General features: G+C 41.1%; 1 protein-coding gene across 2 annotated transcripts; it reads right to left on the reverse strand.

The window, feature by feature from the left end:
* Nucleotides 1-909: 909 nt before the first annotated feature.
* Nucleotides 910-20177, reverse strand: CCDC77 (coiled-coil domain containing 77). Of its 2 annotated transcripts, none has more exons than XM_027726569.2 (11): nucleotides 20017-20177; nucleotides 18450-18666; nucleotides 17096-17238; nucleotides 15413-15506; nucleotides 14088-14145; nucleotides 13233-13327; nucleotides 11851-11999; nucleotides 11264-11504; nucleotides 10233-10358; nucleotides 9990-10148; nucleotides 910-8238 (listed from the first exon to the last, which is right to left on the reverse strand). In XM_027726569.2, the coding sequence occupies exons 1-11, from the start codon at nucleotides 20046-20048 to the stop codon at nucleotides 8092-8094; spliced, it is 1461 nt and encodes a 486-aa protein (XP_027582370.2). In that variant the 5' UTR covers nucleotides 20049-20177; the 3' UTR covers nucleotides 910-8091. The 2 variants fall into 2 exon arrangements, with proteins under 2 accessions (XP_027582370.2, XP_027582371.2); XM_027726570.2 differs by having other exon boundaries at nucleotides 9996-10148; nucleotides 20017-20176.
* Nucleotides 20178-20564: the final 387 nt, after the last annotated feature.

Genomic DNA, 20564 nt, shown 5'->3' on the forward strand with positions numbered 1-20564 from the left:
CTTTGGCTACAGTTAGTTTTGAAAATGCATGCAATAATGACAGACCTTTTTTTTTTTTGTGACTTTTTTCCACTGGAGCCTTCTAAAGCGGGAGGCTGCTTAAAAGAACGCTTGCTGTTATTTGGCTTAGAAAACGTGCCAAAGGCATTTTAAATGGCATTGAGGGACACGGAACTGTGGTGTGAGTCCCAGGAGGGACAGGCTGACATTGGCAGAGTGCCAGCATCTCAAGTGTTGCATGGACTGGGAGCTGAAGCAGCATCCACAGTCCCTGGCATCAAGTTCTGTACAGTGTGTTCCCAGCATCCAGGCAGCACTGAGAGACACTGCTATTACCTGTCACACACTGGGATGGACCAACAGATGATGGATTTCCTTTTTATGAATGTCTCACAAAGGTTGCAGAGCTATCTCCCTTCTCTTGATTAGGGAAAGCACATCCAGAGAGTTTTACATCTCAATGCAGAGCTGGAAAGACACGATTTTTCTGAAGTTGGAAACAAACCCCATGGTGAGGGAGGCTGGTGAGTGCCTCCGTCCTTGGGCTTCCCAGCCTCCCTGGGACAAGGTCCATTCTGCAGGTTTTGAACTTGTGTTCCTCCTTCCTACCTCACTGGAGGCCACAGATGTACATCCACCATCTAAGCTTGAATCATGGGGGTACTTCCTCCAGTACAAACAGAAAGGGCTGCCCACAGCCAGGCCCCTGGTACCCCCACAACTGAAAACAGGGAGCTGTGCACCAGTTTAATCATTGGAGGGCAGGAATCTCAGGAGGCCATGACACTCACTGCTGGAGGTTTTTGGTAGAGTGTTGGTTTGGGTTTTATCCGACATGAGAGAAATAAATCAAGTTTTTATATTTGTTCCAAAAAAGAGAAAAAAATACTGAGAAAAATGTGTAATAAATACAGACCTAAATTAAAATTTATTTGCCATTTAAAGAATGAGAATTGAACAATGAATTCTTAGCAGGAAGTTGTCTGCATTTCTTAAATGAACAGCCTTATGCTTGAAAAATTACAACTGCACTTTTTTGGAAATTTGTTGCATATTAAAATAAGTAAGCACATTTATTTCTACTGAACATGGTACTAAAATGGAGGGAAGGGAAAAGCAAAATTAAAGGCTAACAGTAGTATTGTTGACTTCTAAAGAAACAAAGTCTTTTTCCTGATAGAACTATGCTATAATGAAGATAGAGAAAAGCTCTTGTCTCTGGAGAAAAAATGAAGAAAATGACTACGGCATGGTGATTTCTATCTGCTACAATATAGTTACAACAGAACAATATTAAGGAACAAAATTAATCTGAATGTGTAATAAATAGTGAACTCAGGAATTTGAATAGCTATACACTGTACTTAAAATAACTAATTTTGGACCACTTATTCATTGCAGAAAGCACTGATGTCCAGGAGTAACATTACCGCTGACAGTAGTGTTTTGAAACCATCTCACATAAATGTTATTATCTCAAGTCTACCAGCAGTCTTATATTCCCAAATTCTCAAGCACCCCAAGACACATGAGTGCATGCCCAGATGGCCACATCTCTCATCCTCACTGTGTGCAATACGGTAGCAGTGGAAACCACAGTTTATAATAATCCTGTATGGTGGGATTAACCCCATCAGGGAAAGAAACAGCTGGAATCAGTGATGCAGGAATAGGGTCTGTGTTGTATGGAGGTGACTCAGGGAGCTGGCACTCCTGACAGAGCACCCTTGGATATAACAGATCACTGCTGGCTTCAGAACACACCTCTCCCAGCCTACCCTGAACAGGCGTTTCAAAGAACCTGACTCTTTGCCAAAGGAGCCAATTGGAGTATTTTTTTTGCTTTGTTTGAGCTGCTGTTTGTTTTCCATTTTGGCTATGTTTCCTCATGATAAAAGCAGCCTTTGATGCAAGTGCAGCACTTAATGCACATCTCCTGTTCCTCCCGGCTCCCCTCTCTAGATCCATCTCTGTACATCCCTGCCTCTCCTTGTTATACTTTTGCTTCTAGTTATCTAACAACTGTTTTTCTGTTCTATAAATTACTTTTAGCTCCATGCCAACAATCCTTTCTCTGTAGGCTCCCCAAAGGTTCAATTATCTGCCACTTGCTCCTTCCCTTCTTTTTTCTTGTGTGATTTTCAACACTAATTACAAGCTCCACACCAAAGATACCCAACTGTCCCTAGACTTCACCATCCCAGTGGCTCCACACCCCTTTTCCTGGCCTCAGCCATGCTCTGAAGCACAAACAACAATTTCATCTCAACACTCCTCATCGAAACGGCTCAAAGGCAGAAGTGTTTCTCAGAGGAAAAGGCAGTCTCTGAAGACACAGTTCCCCATTATCTCCCTTTTTGGCTCCTCAGGAATGGACTGGGCTCTAAAAGGCATTACTGGTGGAGCAATCCCAGAAAAAACCCCATTAATGCCACAGTTGAACATCACTGTAAGGGAATCAGTGTGGTCCCACGATCAACAACCCATTAGCAAAAGGACCTCCTTGCCCAGTTAAGTTGTGCTGATACAGTGAGTTTTGCTAAGGTAGTTATATTTTACCAGTACAGTTACACTGTCAACATTTGTATGAGCTGACCTGAGTTGGGTTTTGAGACTTCCTTTTGCTGTACACATGGCTGTGCTCCCTCAGCGCTGACTTTGACTGACATTGCTCTCCTACAACTTGCCTGTCTGGGTGGAAAGCCTCATTCATGATTCTCTCTTTTCACTGTGTAACTCTCCACAGGTCTCAAGCCCCAACTGTCCAGATAAAGTTACATAGAAATGGCTGCCCTTCCTTTTCCTCAGTAAGGAGGGCACATTTTCACATGAACTTCACCCAGTACCTCCAGGAGCACCTTCTGATTGCAGGTCCTGTCCCAGGAGTAGACCTGAATTACTTCCTGCACACCAGAACAATCTCTTGATATCTAGAGCACATTTTCACTTGCAGAAAGAAGTTTTTATATACTTTAAGCTGAGAACTTTCAAAAGACTTTCCATGGTTTATATATTTACCATAATGAAGGATGTATCTATGTATTCCATCATTTTGGAAATACATGTTTTCAAATCTGAAGTCTTGCCTAAATTTCCTCCTTTCCCTGTCTTAAAAGTACTAGTGCTTGGTTTGTATTTTAAGTGACTGTGCTCATCATCCTTACTTTTCAAGAAGTTCCACAGTCACGTTATTAGGGACATAACAGAACATTGTTGATGAACAGCATCCCCTGCAGATATCTGTCTACCCAAGCTAGGATTGAAGAGGAAAAACTGCTTTACTGGATGGTTTAGAAGCACTTACAGTGAAAGAAAGGCAATTCAATCTCTGAATCACTACAGGAGAATCGAGCACCTCCTGGATGTGCTTCACCAGGATAAATCCAGAGCTTTTTATTAAAATCAAACCCATTTCAACAACAAATCCCTTCATGCCTGTGCAGTAAAATCATTGTCTTGCTTTAACATTGAAGCACTTCTGTGTTAAAAGCCTTTCTGAGTTTTCTGAATAAAATCAAATAATCTGTATTTACACATTTGTAATCTGTCCCCAGTCCAACAGCATCGCAATTCTGAAAAAATGCAATTTAGACAGTGTAAGTGAACAGCCAATCCCATTGAGGGCTCTGTTTTTAAAGCTGGATTTCTGGAGCTTACTTGAAGGGCAGCTACTCTAACCCATATTCAAAGATGCCCTTTCTCCAGCAGTTCATTTGGTGCTAAACGGGAAATACCAGAAGTCCACTCCACTCTTCTCAAATACTTGAGTTACAGCAGAAATATTTCCTGCTAGTGAGTTAAATTCCAGTTACCTCTGATGGCCAGCTTCAAACAGAAAGTCCTTAACTTTTGATGCAACCTAAGAATCAAAACAAACTTTGCTCTTTGTGCCTGAAACCTTAGGAAGAGCCAGAAGGGATCATTGCAGCTTCCACCTCTCACACTTTCTACACTGTATCCAATCATGTTTTGGTGCATAAACCCAGTCCACAGGCTAAAAAACACCTAGACTTGCAAATTTAACAATAACTGTGTAGGGAGTAAAAGGGATATTTTCTTACAATTTAAAGCAATTTGAGAACATAAAAGCAAAATACTGCAGAAAAATTAAAGAAAAATCTTAAAGTGTCCCTTGTCTACAAATGATCTACGATGCCACTTTGAACGGGGACAAATGGGACATCTTTATTACGATTTTGACCAAGTGGGTACATATACATTCTAGTGTATCAAACTGAATGTGTTTGTGAGCTGTCATTAAAAGTCTGAACGACATCACTTTTCATGAGTATGAACAGAACAAAGTACACAGGCATGTTGCTCCCAGCTCGTCTCAGAAGAAGTATCTACTATCAAAGAATTACTTCCTGCCCTACATACAGAGACATTTCAATTCCAGAATATCAGGCTGCCTGGAGAGTCCATCCATACTGGTAAAGTGTGTGTGTCTCCTGCTTACATAGGCCATTTAAATACAGCACATACTATACTACCGCTTAGATTTATTCTGACACCTATGAGAGCTGTTAATCTGCCTTTCTAAGTGCAGTCACAAATTACTGCAGATCGTGGCACAGGAAGATCACAAGGGATTTTCTTTAATTTTGGGGTTTTTTACCTTGTGTAACCTTGCTGTGTAGGGTTAGCTGACACAGCAGACAGTCCTATAATTAAGACAACTGCATGAATACTAAAAAACTCCTACAAATATTGCATATAAATACATCATAGGTTTGAAGCCAGAAGGAACTACTAAATGGTTTCCTGTTAGTTCATGTTATTATATTTCATTAAGTTCTAATGTGTCCAACCCAGTAACTTATTAAAACAAGGTACCTTCTCCAGAGGTGAAATAATTTTTTGATTTGCAGATAGAGAATTTGTTACCTGCACAACTAGTTATAATGAGGGGGAAAAGCACAATCTTCCTGTTAAAAATGTACGCTTTTTAAAATTAACTTCAGATTCAGGCTACTTGTTCTTGCTCAGCATTGCTCTGCTAGGATAGAGAGGCCTTGGGTGGATTTTTTTGTCTTCAAGAGACATGTATATTAATCAGGCTTTTAATGTAATATAAAATGAGCTCTTGCACAACCTTTTCTCTACCACTGAATCATCTGTGGTTCTGTGCCTTAGCCAATATTCCAACATTCCTTCCAAAACGTACGCGCTCCTTCCGTACCTAAATAAAGCTGCACAACAATAAGGTTTTCCTCTATTCATTTTTCTCCCATTTGTGCAAGAGACATTTTCATATCTTGGCTCACAATAAGAGCATTTGTCCAGTTCTAACCTTTGATCCTGCAGTATAGTCTCCATATTCTTCGAAGCAGACATTTTGGAGATCTTTCAAAATTCTGTGCTCCTACATTCATAACCTGGCATTTAGCTGTATTGGAATGGTACAAGTCACACATTACTAACTTAAACTAGCAAAAAAAGCTCATTGGTCTTTGGAGTAAATTTTTTGATTTCTACCCAAAAACTGTGGGAAAAAATTGACTAAACTAGGTAGTGGAACCTCTCCCAGGAAACCCTTTTGAAAATGCCAATAATTCTTTATGGACATCTTAAAGGGGAATTGTCAGTGGTAGGAAGCACTTAGCTTTTTAAAGCAGTTCTTGGCATGAAGGTCCACATTTGTTTTGGCAACATTTCACATGATCACATGATGTCACACAAAGAGCACGTACAATACTTTGCACTTCCTGCACTTGGACAAATATTCAAGCCTCCAAATAAAATGGATTTACTGAGTAGCAATACCTTAATTTCCCTCCGTCTCAAATAGGAAGTGTTCATAGCCTAGAAACAAATTAGGAATCAAGTTCAAGCTGCACTTTGTTTTTGACACATCAGCAAATATATTAGGAATATTGTCATCTTATTCTGTTCAGTCTTTCAGGTAATAAGGAATATTGGTAAGGAAGGCAGGAAATTAAACATTTACATCCTTCTTCCCCCAATACTTCCTCCCAGTCTTACAAACCTAAATTGTCAAAGCCTGAAGTCTTTGGCCATTCACACTTCATGGTTTTCAAGTGAGCAAAATGTAATTTCAAAGGCAATTCTTTAGCTTGAAAGAGTTGAAACTAAACAGGAACCCATTGATTTCTACAGGTTAAAGAGACTTTTTGGTAGTTTCCCATCAGCTGAAATTTAAGTAGATGGATCCTGCTGAATAAGTGGCTAATACTTCATTATGTAGCAATTTTCAGAAGCAGCCTTCCAGGACTTGAGATAACTTTGATATCTAATCTTCAAACCAGCAATATGTTATTTTGCATACAAACTCACTTTAATTAGCTTGATTTCTCTAAGAAAGAATTAGTCAACTAAGAGAGAGTGAGACTAAAAGATGGATGGCATTAAATAACCTTCCTCAACTGTCCACATCACATTGGCACTCAAGTTGTTTATGAACCAATTTCTGAGCAGTTCAGCATTTTCAGCTAAACTAACCAGTGCAACATACCTTAAAACAGCCTCCTGTAAGCTGCAGTGCTGAGCAGCCAGACACAGACTGTCAGAGAACCTGTGATGAACTGACCTCAAGAACACAGACAAAACAAAAGCCACAGTCCGGGACCCTAAAGGACAGCAAGCTTGTCACAAATAGGTTAGACAACTGAAGCAAGTCTTGACTTCTTGAGGGCATTTCTCGTCCCGCATTGCTTTAGCTGGTACTACAGAAATGATTCTTTCTTCTCCAACTCCTGACAGCACAAAAACATCTTTGGCATATCTACATCTCAGACACTGAATAAGGATCTCCATGGCCACTTCCATGTCAAAAAGAAATAGCCTGCTTTCACACACCAAGTTTTTTTCAATGGGAAAGGGAGTGCTGGTAGCCTAAAAGATGTATACTTCAGAAACAAGGTAGGAAGAGGTAAAGTACGAAACAGAGGCATCGAAATCCCTTTTCCAGCACAGATCTGCTCTCTGACTACAAGGTGGACAAGATTTGCTGACGCTACACTAAAAGCATGAACACCTGCAATTATGAACTTGGCTGAAGCCCTGTTGTAACCCTTTTCATGATTCCATCTGTTTTCTGGAATTGCGATGTTGTGATGTCTGGTGTGGAGATAATCATCATATGGCTAGAGAATCATTACATAGCTAGAGTTACAGTTCATGGAGCAACTAGGCACCTGCTCTTCCACCACAGTTTGTTGCAGTTCAGTAGCAACAAGTGCTGTAGCAGAAGTTGATCATGATTTCCTTGTACATAACCATGATATTTAGAGCTACAACAACAGACAATGTGGTGGCTAAGGAAGATACTTGATCCCTTTTATTATGGGCACCCTCTGTGCGTTAAGATACACTGGGAGGAAGGGGACAAGAAGATGAAACTTGATACTGCAGCACCTCCCTCCCCACCAAGCATTCAAAACACATTCTATGCTGCTGGTTCTTGCAGGTGAGTTCTATAATGGATTATCTTTTCCCACCATATTAAATCAGTCAGGTTTGTTCCAATTACGTAGAACCAAGCAAAGGGGAGCCATTTTAAAGTAGTTATGCTGTCAAGGGGAGAGTCAGATGTAATACATTTTAGTACAGGCTTCTATATGTAATCTTTTCCAACTAAAATCTCCAGTTACATCCTGAAGTGCTAAGCACCAAAACAGTAACCATTTAAACTATTTTAAAAGCTGCTTCTCACATAGGAAAAGGTCAGCCAAAATCCAGATCCTGAACTAGATCCTTCTATGATTATTAATTTCTTTATAACCACATATATGGTTTATAATATGCTCCAAATAAAGGCAAAGGCCAGTATACACTGATCCCTACCACAGATATGAAGGAAAGAAGTAGTCATACACACACTCCTGATATATCAGTCATCATGTACTTTCTATGTCAGTCTTACCAGGTGCCATCTCTCAGCTGAAACAGCCATATAATCTGGCACTCTGGGAACGGCTCACACACTGTTATGACATTAACTGCAGATTTCCTCAAACCTTCTGTCAATGGATGCCAGGAAACAGACAAGCAGGAGCTACTCTTGCATATGACTATTCCACTTAGCAATGTCTCATTCCCAAACCTAGGATGTCAGCTAACAATTCAGCCTCAGCAGACCCGTAGTTCATTCTCTAAACAGAAGATTTTTGCTTTTAAGTCTTTCAGTTGTCCTTGAATTTTACGTGTTAGTCTGTTTCCTTGGCGGACCTCACGTAGAATTGCAAGATCCTGCTCTGGTCCCATATTCAGAGTCACCTAAAAAGGGAAAGAAAAACAGATTAATATAAACAAAGCTGTACAGAATACAATTTAGAGAGTATTATGATGAGTGCATGAGGGAGAGAACTCCAAAGGAGACCCTTTGCAGCTACCAAAGAAGATGCATAAGTTAATGGCACTTTGATAATGCACATCACCAATAGAAAGGTGCTTTAGAACCAAAAATAAAGAGCAAAGCTTTCATAACATTATGGTGTTATATTACAGGCAAGGAAGAAATCTGGATAGAATATAATCAAGTTTACCCATAGCCTGTTGACTCAGCTTTCTAATTCCTGTATTATTTAGAGACCCACAAAAAGAGGCAGGTTAAAATATTTATCAAGTAACTTGTACCTAGCTCTAAGTACCTCACCTGATGTGATGACATTTTATCCTCTTTTCCTACTAAAACTAGAGGTGAGCTAACTGCTGTGCCAGACCTGCTGCCTCCTAAACTGCACACGGTTCAAGAGCAGTTCAAGTACAACGCCTTGTTTCAGGCAGTGACATATGGCCTGTACTGAGCTGAACAAAGGCTGCTGGATAATCAGAATTCCTGATGGCAAGCTGGCCAGGGCTGACATTTCCTGTCACTCTGGAACTGGATAGCATGCCAGCCCAGTCACTTTCAAGGGCAGGGGCTTGGAAACTACTCTCACTTTTATTTTCTTGACCTGCCAGGGTTTCTTATTGCCATCATGTAGTTCTTGGTCAAAGATTTTAATATGCAAATCACGAAATGTAGTCATCAGACCTCAAGTGATGAGAAGCATTTAACAACCAATCTGGAGAATTCTAGCAAATATTTTGTTCCCCTGCCCTCTTGTGGTTAACAGTGTAATGAAATGGAGAGTACAATTAAAAGCACACCTACAGATATAAAACATACAGGTCTGTAGTAAGGGTATCACAGGCAATTTCCCCCCCTTTTGCATATGCTGTTTGGTCCTTACAGAATAAAGCTTAAAAACCCACAGCCCAACAACAACAACAACAACAAAAATATAAAAAAACCAAGGCCTTTAGTCAAAATAAATGCATTAGTCTAAGGAAACTGAACTGTGCACCAAAAGTACAGGAAAAAAGTGAGTTCTATGCTATGCCTGGATCATCCTCTCAAGCATATGCTTGAGATAAATATCTCTCCTAAACTCCCAGCAACATCAAGGCTGTGGCTTCCCTTCTAAGTTGTTCTGATGTTCATCTACACATCTGGAAGCTACTACAGAGTACACAGAGTCAACTTCCAGCCATTGCTTCCACAGTGATTTTTGCAGAGTTACAAATGACAAATTAACAAAGTAACAAATAGAATACTCCCAATACTTCAGTCAATGATCTAGCTCTTACTGGACCCAAACCAAACGCTATGGCTCCCAGAAAGAAAACAAATCATCATCTTCTTTGCAGGATAAACTTCTGAATCAAACTACTTTACTGCCTCGCAATTTTGAGACAGCAAAGTGAGCTACAGCTATCACGTAAGAACTTTCAGAGTGGAAACAATAATACTCAGCTAATGCATAGTCAGGACACTTCCTGGCAAGCTCAATGCCTGACTGATTAACAAAGACGTTTTTTACTTTGTAAAATACACTAGAGGCAAGTTTTGTCAAATACTGATATCTAAAGAAGCACTTAGAAAAGAAATTATTTCCTAAACTCTAGGGAAATAGTGCATTTAAATACTGAGCATACAGCTCTATAGGGTAAGCCCATAATAGTCTGCCTCAGAAATGCTTAACTGCAACCTTGTAAATCTGCTTCTCTACATCTTTCAGTTTCTGCTGAAGCTGTTTAATGTCATTCTTGAAGCCTTCTACTTCCATACTACGACGTTTTTCCAGGGCCTCACATCGCTGAGTCATCAGCTTCAGGCGCTTCCCCATCTTTTCTGAGCGTTCCTATGGAGATGAAAACTCAATAAGGTATACAAAATAAAGGCTGAAGATCATCACATAGCTAGCAGATGATTACAGACTAATTACCTTAAAGAGTTCTTTCCCGGCATCTCTCTCCTCACGAATCCTAGCCAGCTCGCCTTCCAGGGCGACACACTGCTCTCTGTACATGTGTGATAGGTGTTGTTCCTGCATTAGCTTTTCCTGCAGTGACTAGGACGTAGGAGAAACAGAAAGAATCAACTCAAAAGACTCTGCTTACAAAATCTCCCCTGCTCTGGAAAAGCAAGTGTGATAAAATTGCCGGTATGATAGGCAAATAAAAACTAACAACTGGAGCTGCAGCTAATGAAATAAGTAGTTGTGGACAATATTCTACCGTTACTTCCATTACCAAAACCTTTTAATTAAGTTAAATTGTATATGACTGCTCATCATCAGTTAAAGAACTCTCTCCTCTTCCCTTTAAAAATAATATTCAACTAATGCTGTAACTCTCCTCTTCACAGCCGTTTGCCAGTACTGCATTTCAGAAGCATCTGCATTCAGTGGTAGATGAAAACCATTCCCTATTGCCTGTTTACTTTCCACTTCCTTATTGCCTGTTTACCCACTTCAGATCTCTCAGCTTCTCACTGGAAGTACAGCAGAAGTGGAAGAAAAATCCTGACTACTGTAAAAGAGCTGGAGTACATCAACAGAAGGACTCCTTCTCCCCTGACAGCAGCAAGGAAGATCCAGACATGGCATTCTAAGTCCATTAGCTCAGAGCACTTGCACCAACAGAAAGTCACGTGCAACCAGCAGGTTGAAAACTGTTGGCCCCACATATCAAGTGACTTACAGAACTAGGGATTTGTTCTGGGCATGAAAGAAACCGCCAGTGACACACAACCATAAATCCTAACTACACATTTTATCTGAAATTTGCAAGTAATGCTGAGGTTGAGGCAGGAGAAGTTTTGGTTTAGATTAGTGCCAAAAGCAATGTAACTTATGGCAAGCCAGTACAGCTTTGAAACAGCTGCTAGCTACTGCCTGTTGAGCCAGAGCCCAGATGCTTGCAATTTTCGAGTTAAAAACTGTTAAAGAGCCTCTATCTAGGATAAAAAAATTACCTTTATTTCTCTGCTTTGGACTTTTGAAGCTCCATCATCAGCTCGATGCATCTTCTTGGTACCTTTATGCTTCTTTTGTCCTGATGGACTATTGAAAACAAGTTGATCCAGACCTTTGCCAAGTTGCCTCAACAGACAATCCTTCTCTGCCATCCATGCTTTCTCATTGGCTCTGGCATCAAACTTGAGCTGGAGATAGTCACGGGTACTCTCATATAAGAGATTTTGTGTCTTTTGGAGCCTGCAAAAAGGGATCCCAGTGGAGTTAATTAACTTCTTTCCTAGTTCCTACTTTAATTTCCCCAGTCATCACTGCAAGTTGGAAGCAGCATGGAAGAAAGAGATAGGTGCTCTCCTACTCATCTTAGTTCTTATCATCTAATGAAAGAAGTGCTATTCTTCCTATGTGAGATAGGATTTTTAATATGTAGATTACTCCACTCATCATCTTCCACACATACTACCAGATGGCTGCATAATTAGCTTTTCTGCCTGCTACAGGAGCAACACATTCAAAGTCATAACATTTCTATTGTTCCATCTCTTCTCATCTCATGACTACACCGTGGTCATTCTCTCACACTCACTTCTCTGTTACAGCTTTGATCTTCTCCTGGTCCCTCTGATGCTGGACTTCAGCTTCCTCCATGTGAATCCGCCTGTCCTCTAGTAGTGCCTCGACCTGTTCCTTGGATAATCGTGTCTGTTCTTCTATTTGAGCTTGCAAGGCCTGGATCTGGATAGGCAGAGGCAAACATTGCTGAACAAGACCTCAAACCAGTTCTGCTCCTGTCTCTTAAATTTCAAGATTCAGATCAAAGACTCTACCTGATAACATCTTTAGCAGTTCTGATTTCTCAAGTTTTCTTTTTGTTTTAATGCTAAGGATTCCAAACAACTGAATCATTTTTAAAAAAATCATGCTACAGGCAAGAGAGGCATACCATAAACAGCAACAATAGGTTGAAGATATTGGAAAGATTTAAATTGCACATGATTAAATTACATATGACAAATCCTGTGAAATATGCAGAGACACTTCCATTCCTCTGCTACCATCTTCCAATGAAATGGTGATATAAAAATACCTAAATTCTAGGAAGGCAGCAAGTCCACATATATTGAACAAAAGAAATTACTCAACCAGAATTAATTACTAAATGTAAACAAGATAAAGAGTGAAGGAGGGGAATGCAAAGAATCCTGATCTAGGGCACATAGTCAGTGAGATACATTGGAGCAAATAATTGAAAAATGTGCATCTGGCCTTTATGTTAGAAACTATCTGGAAAAAAACCTTGGTGTGTATTTAGATTGCTTATTTTTATGTCAATTTTGAATGATGCTTTTGTTCCAGAATAAATGCTGTTAGATAGCTAATAATAACCACCACCACCAATATCTGCTGTACAAGTTACTCCTTTATTTGCTTTTCTTGATTCATCCTTCCTCATACTTTACATACAGCTTCTGGTACCTTCCCCAGTTCATGATACTGCACATTTTATCTTGCATTCTGTCATGCTACCTTTCATTGAAGTCTAACAAAGGGAACATTTCATGGTACAGGTGCATCTTACTGGGGCTACCTAACACTGTCTCAGACACATTGCTTTTGTCAGATTACCACATTACACCCAACCCTGCAGATCTTCAGAAGGTTTGGTGTGAATTCATGGCCACTATCAAATTGTGGGAGATAACATCAATTACACATTCTATACTTAAGGGTAACATATTTCAGTTGACTTTAGTGGAACATCTGCTTACATAAAGCTTCCAGAGTTCTTAAATCTACATTCACTGCAAAGAAACAGTTAAGTAAACTGACAGAAAATGTGAATCTATACTAAGATGCAAGGACTGATAAAATTGGTACATCTACATCTTATCTAAGCAGACAGTATATTTTTTATCACAATTTTCTGCAAGCCAGGAATTATGTCCATTGGTTAGCAAATGCTTTTACCTGTAGTAGAAGTGTTTGATTTACACACTGATATCTCTCAGGACTTTCTGGTTTTTCTCCTTGTACTGTTTCTTTTGAAGTGCTCCTCTCGGTACCTATTGCAGAAATGTACCAAAAGTAGAAAAGGGTTTTCCAATCTACTTGCAACACCCTTCCAAGCATGACATATTGCATGTTCTGGTGGGCCTACAGGAACAGAAAAAAGCTTGCCACTGCTATAGTCACAAGGACTTCTAGGAGGGCTAGCTGAAAGAAAAGAATTTCTCAACTTAAGGTGATCACATAACTGTATCCCAGTCCATCACATCGCAGTGTTTAGTATTTAGGCAACATACTAAATATCTTGGCATATATAGAAAGCAAACTTGACACATTTTCTTAAATAAATGATGAACAGGCAGATGTCACAGCTGCACAAACATCAAGCCTTGAATGAGTTTTGAGCTTGTTGACTAATTTCAGTCAATTTAGATGAGGCAAAGGAAAAAATTAGTATGTAGGCATACAAATACACACTATTGTCTACAGAAAGTCAGGCAGAACCTCACGCCTTGGAATGGCTGTGGCAAAGGTGCCTGTCCAGTTGGTACCTGCATACTTCCAGAACAGCCACCTGATGGTCATACCAACCTCTTCCTTAGCTGGGCAGATCATGGACACAAGAGGTTATTTGAAAAGGTTTTGAAGGGAAGCCAAGAGCACTGCATGTATATGTATGTACACATGGACATTTAGGGAACTTGATAGAGATTTACCAAAGCATTTTCAGGAAGGAATTACTCCAGTATACTGGAGACAGACACAGAGAAACAAGTATCAGTAGCTGAGCTGTTGTCAGCCAGCTCGATGTGGTACCTGGGCTGGAAGCATCATCTCGTTCATGTGACTGTGCTGGCATTTGCAGAACAGTAACCTAGAGAAACAAGATATCTGCACTGAACATCTGACTTCCCCAAAGCAACAGTCAAGAACAAATCTTAAAAAGTTAAAATGAGGTATCCAAAAGAACAGCATTACCTTACTCCTACCACAAGACAAGGAAGACACTCACAAGTGTAATGTCCATGTTGAAAAGTTTCCTTTATCATGGCTGAGTTTTGCTATTTCTGCCTCTATTTTTTTCACCAAAACAAGTGGAAAGTAATTCTGCCTTTTCCGGCTTCATTAGGATGAAAGTCAGCACCCTCAGCAGGAAAGGAGTATTTTGGGGATAGAGAGGAGAAGAGGAAGGTGAAGATGATGTTATTTCCTTCTTTCACACTCCTTCTTGTCTCAGCAAGACAGAGAAACATGGAGCTTCATTTATCAGCACATTCATTCAAGCTACTGAACAAGCCTGGGATAAAAGCAAGTGTCAAGAATATTGAAACAACTCAACTGTTGAACTGAAACTTGCTTAAAAGGCCATGAAAAAAAAAAAGGCCATGACAGCAGGTTATAACCCCAATGCTTATCTTTAGGTCGATACTACATAATAGCACTAATTTTATAGCTACCCTAAACCAAGGAATTTTAAAGCTTCAAGATTTTTGAAGTACTTGGGTGGTGCAGAGCAACCATGAACAATGCAGCATATTTCAGCCTTTTTCTGCACCTTATTCCAAGATAAATTCTATATTCCCATCATATACTCTCTATATCCGAATCATTTATGACTTTATAAAGGTTCAGCTACACTGCACTTCACATGTACTGCAATTTAATCAATTTAACCATAATTCTGAAATATGTGACACAATGTTGCCTAGAGGGGATGGCTCTTCTGCCCAGAAAAATGCTGCAGCAACCTTGCCACTTTCTTCTTGAGTAAGGCCCTAAGAGAGGCACTCCTAGATAGCTGATCTTCAAACACTGCACCTGGTTGCTTTCAGCACTTTTTTTTTTCTTCTTGTGGTGTTCTCTCCATCTTCTCAATGGCCATTTGCCAGATGACTTCAGACTCCTATCTGACATTCAGGAGGCTGACATGGAGGTATGTTTTGAAGGTAGAAGGAGGTTGATGCTACTTTCAGTGTGCTTACCTTTCAGCATTTATACTAAAACCTGATGTTGCTACAGATCCCTCCTGTACTGGGCTCACTTAGTAGCTTTTGACTTGTGGGACAGATCTGGTCTGTGGTCACTCTGGGATACAGATGTCACAATCCAAAGCAGAGTTCTACAGAAAAATGGGAACTTGCCTTATGTGGAGGCTCATTGTGAAAATATGTAACTTCTGCATCTGCTCCCATTACAGTCAGGAGATGCTGAATTTTTTTTCTGTCCTCCAATTCCCTGGAATTCAAAGAAAGCACTTTTTTTTAAAAATACATCAAGACATTACTTGTTAATGCTTGCAAGTTTTCTAAGCTGCTGCAGTTCTTGAGAATATTGCTTTAAAAACAGCTTCCTGAACACATTACGGATGTGGCCAATATAATAAGAACACCACCAATTCTGCTGGGATTGGAGAGCCTATTTGCAAATATGACAATACTACATAGGTTGATACAACAATAGCACATGTGGTAAAGAATTTTCATCAGAAAGTTATGAACTTTTAGATTTTAAGTGTCCATTGTTTTTAAAGCAAACTACATTAAGGACTGTGTCAGACTTTTCATCACACTCTTGAAAAGTGCCAAAGAACAGCAACATGTTTTGACTTAAGTTCTTAAATCTTTAAGAGAAAACTTGATACTATCACTCATAAATACTCTGAAGAAGGTTGGGAGCTCCTTTGCCACTGGCAGCTTGTCTGGTATGATGGGTTATATTACAGTTCCCCAACTAAATGGCATTAAAAATGAGTGGCTGATGTCATGATCTCAAAGTGAGGGAAAACTATTTGCTTTGGTCTGTATTTTCTACTCCAACTTAAGTGTTTTTATGGCTGAGGAACTTTTGCCAGGCAGATGCAAGATCTGCATCTGGGTTTTGGTAGCAGGGGGCTACAGGGGTGGCTTCTGTGAGAAGGTGCTAGAAGCTCTTCCCCCATGTTCAAGAGACAATGTCAGCCAGCTCCAAAATAGAGCTGCCACTGGCCAAGGCCAAGCCCATCACAATGGTGGTAGCACCTCTGGGATATTTAAGAAGGGGGGCTCAGAGTGCCATCCAGCCTGGCCTTGAACACTTCCAGGGATGGGGCATCCACAACCTCTCTGGGCAACCTGTTCCAGTGCCTCACCACCCTCATAGTGAAGAATTTTCTGCTAACATCTAATCTAAACTTAGCCTCTTTCAATTTAAAGACATCACTCAGGTCCTGTCACTACATGCTCCTGGTAAAATTCCCTCTCCAGCTCTCTTGTAGGCCCCTTAAGTGCTGGAAGGTGCTGTAAGGGTTCCCTGAAGCCTTCTCCTCTCCAGGCTGAACAGCCTTTACTATCTCAGCCCGTCTTTATAGGAGAGGTGCTCCAGCCCTGAGGTCATTTGATTGGTAATAATTTCCCCAAATCAAGTCTATTTTGCCCATGACAGTAACTGGTGAGTGATCTCTCTCTGTTCTTGTCTTGACCCATGAGGCTTCTGTTATATTTTTCTCTCCCCTGTCCAGGGGAGGAGGTGAGTGATACAGAGTCTTGGTGGACACCTGGCACCCAGCCAAGGTCAACCCACCAGAGTCAGCTTCAGTCAGAACTCCCACATTCAAACTGATAGCATGCAATCAAAATGTGAACCTACATTAAACTTCTGCTCTTTCTTCTACTACAAGAATAGGAGGAATAATAAGTGGAAACATATTTAGCATCCCAACAGAGCCCACCCTGGGAAGTGTGGCATAACTGCTTCTCTGAAGACCCCAGATCTGGATGAGAACTAGCACACAGTGTGTGGAATTGCTGCTGCCTGTGACCCAGCCCACACCACCTAAGACAGCACACCTGATTTTCAGCCGGTCATTCTCTGAGTGAAGACGAAGGACATGTTCCCTCTCCTGGAAAAGGTAGACCTGCATATCACTCAAAGCCTTCTGCAACTTCGAAACCTCCTCTTCTAGCTGACGGACTTCCCACTGCAACTTGTGCTGAGTGGAGAGAATGAAGTACTTGAAATGATACAGAGCATTGGGCAACACTTACGAACTTCAAACTGCCTGTGCTCTGAGCCTATAACTGCTATAGAACAACAGCCAGCTCAAGTGAATTATTTTATTCTCTTATAATATTTGACCAGCTGAGGGCAGTATTGGAAAAATGATTTTAAAATGTTTCAGCAGGGAGTTCAGAGCCCCAGGAATCACTGTCACTACACAACAGCTCAATAAGGCCTCAGCAAGGGTGTCCAAGTTTCCAGTGATTGCACTTCCACACTGGTGGTCAGAGCAGCACAGGTATGGGGAGTGTGACATCAACAAAAACATAGCAAAGCCTCTGCAATAACACTTGCTTTTAAAATAAATTACTGAATAATACACATTAAAGTATCTGTATGGTTTAGCACTGAGAAATCTGGCTAGTTACTAAGTTACATTAATTATTTTCTACCTGGTGTGGAAAACTAACAAACCTTTTAGAAAATCATTCCTGTACGAAAAAAAGCACTATTTTGGAACCTGCTCCTCTTCTTCCCATATGAAAGTAACTTGAACAGCACATATTTCCCCAAGCTGCTTCAAGCATGGCCAGTACTTGAGAAGACACCTTAGTCACCTCAGAAGTGATCACTCTATTCCCAAAGGACCATCCAGAATTATCAAGATGACTGTTAGTAAGATACATGCTGTAAAGCATATCAGAACACTGAATATCTTACAGATATTCTGTAAGATTTCTTCCTCTTAAAAGGCAGATTTGTAGGTTTTGGAGTTTCTTTTAAACTCTCATTTATGTGCTGTGTAGTTTACTGCTATGCTTATGAATTCTACTGTCTTAAATACAGATTATATCCATATTTCCAAGCCTATTAAATTTGGACAAAAGAGCACTCCTTTACTATGAGAAGAAAGGGAAAGATACTGGACAGCACAGAGAATGAGCATCTAAAGTCAGGTGTTAATAAAAAAAAAAAACAGAAGCAAAAACCCCACTGAGAAGATATAACCAAACTATGGTAACTTCAGAAGAAGGTATGTTTCTGTCTGCTTTGACAATCAAAATCTACTTATTTCTTCATAGCTCAGTTCTACCACATTACTGGTAAACCTGGAGACACCTACGCTGAGTTTTCAACCGAGGAAAAATACTAAGTCAGTGGAAGGATAAGTAGTCCATCATTGCTCAAAAACTCGTTCCCTACCTGATTATCATACGTTTCTTTGTATCTCTCCAGCCTTTTTACCAAATCCTCCTGTTCCTCATCAAAGTCAGCAATCTTCTTGCGGTAATATTCCAGCAGCTCCCGGGAAGGATGGAGACGGGCCAAGCGCTCACTGATAGAAGGGAGAGGAGTAAAGTCCTCCTGGTTTGGAGACTGGCAGTCAGCATGTCTGGATGAGACATGGGGGTTTGGCGCCCTGGACAGAAAGAGAGACATGTAAGCTTCAGACAAGAAAATTCAAACACTTTTTAAAATAGCTGAACAGGTTTTAAATTTTTACACAGATTCGATTTAAAACGCAGATTAGCTTGACTGTGCTATGGGTTTAACAGGTGGTCGCAGCATTAAGGAGAACCAAAGCCTTTGATACAGAATGGCTTGCAAGTTTATAATACTGTGGAGAAGGGGCTAACTTACAGAATAAGGAGAAAAAATATTATGGAAGCAAAGTCTCATAGGCTATTTAGGGAGGGCGAATGTGAAAAGAGAAGGAAGAAAGAACAGAAGGACAGAACACAGAGAACAAGAAGTCCATTGTTGTGCAATTAGAAGCCACTGTAAAATGAGCAGGAAAACAATCTGTGACAGTCACTATCTGATACCCAGCCAAAGAAACACTTTCTAGAGACAGACCATTGAATAAAGGCAGTAATTCCAGAAAACTGAAGCACCAGCCACTACAATTTAAGGTATAGGTATAGGAATCTACGTGCTTTCCTTTCTGGTGTACTTGATCTTATCCACATGGCTTGTCCATCCTCAGTATTGAAGTAGACCCTGCCAAGTTCTTGTATCTTACACTGAAATGCTAGATGGAAAGCAAGTCAGTATTATGCAAATCAAATTAAGGACATGCATGATTACATGTATTTTCTTATAAACAATAATTACGACATTCAAACATTTAATCTGCTAAACAAGCACCAAATTTGCAAATAGAGCTGCACGGCTCACAGTTACCTTGGAAAGCATTATGTCTGTTATTTATGTTGATCCAAAATGTTCATTTTTTAATTGATACCCTGAGTAACAGAAGCCTCTTTACCAAAGATCTGCTTAATGAAAACACAGTCCAGAATCTGACCCTGGGACCAGTGCCAGAATGTTGATGATAAAGTGATTTGATGGATGGCACTGAGGCAGTGGTGACCTCTATGGAGCCACTCACCAAAGCTGCTTAGATCAGAACCCCAATGCACATCCATGAAAACGTGCCAAGCTCCTTAACTCCCGGCACTATAGAAAAGCATTAAATATACAAAAGTATGATTTTTTTTTCCCACGTAGGAACTTGCTGCACGATCAAAAATGCCTTAACACACTTAGAAAAATAAGTAACACCAGAAGGAAGGAAGTAACCCAGGCACGAGGTGAGCGCTTTATTGAGGAAGAACAGCAGAAATGGAAAAGTGTAAAAGGCAGGAAGCACAGCAGGCACAGGAGCGGGCCAGAGGGTGCCCTACGTTAAACCAGGCCACCGAGCAGGAAGGAAAGGGCTCCGGGACCTCCAGTGTCCCGGGAGGAGCAGATCCCCCACACTCACTACCTTGAGCAGAGCGGGCTCCCCGCCGCGCTCATCGCGCCCCTGCGGAGCGCCGGGCTCTCCGCAGAGCTTCGGGCACTCCGAAAGGCTGGCGGCGGGGAGTACCCGGCGAGAAACCCGTCGGGAAAGCCCCGGGACGGAGGTTCCCAGGATGGGGGTCCCGCCGCCGCCTCACGGCCCCAACGCCCAAAAAACCGCCACCATCCGCCCGCCGCGGCTTAAACCTCGTAGCGCCACGCCCCTCGCCGTCTCCTCCAATCACAGACGGCCTTCCATGCGGCCACGACAGTCTGCGCCAACCAGCGATCGCGACACGGGTGGCGGGGGTTCCGCGCCGGCGCATCTGGGAATTGTAGTCCTTGGGCGGCTGGGGAGGTCATGGCGCGTGCGCGGCCGCGGCGGGGGCACAGGGAGGGTCTGAGAGTGGGTCGTGGGGCCTGCGCGTATTTACCCTGGTTTTATGAGGGCAGCCATCAGGCCTATGGGCCAAATAAATGCAAACCTGGCAGAGGGGACTCTTTGCATCCACAGCAGCAAAAACTGCTACTCAA

This window comes from Pipra filicauda, unplaced genomic scaffold (genome assembly GCF_003945595.2).
Source record: "Pipra filicauda isolate LSUMZ 115617 unplaced genomic scaffold, ASM394559v2 scaffold2_size9829703_pilon, whole genome shotgun sequence".
Classification (NCBI taxonomy): domain Eukaryota; kingdom Metazoa; phylum Chordata; class Aves; order Passeriformes; family Pipridae; genus Pipra; species Pipra filicauda.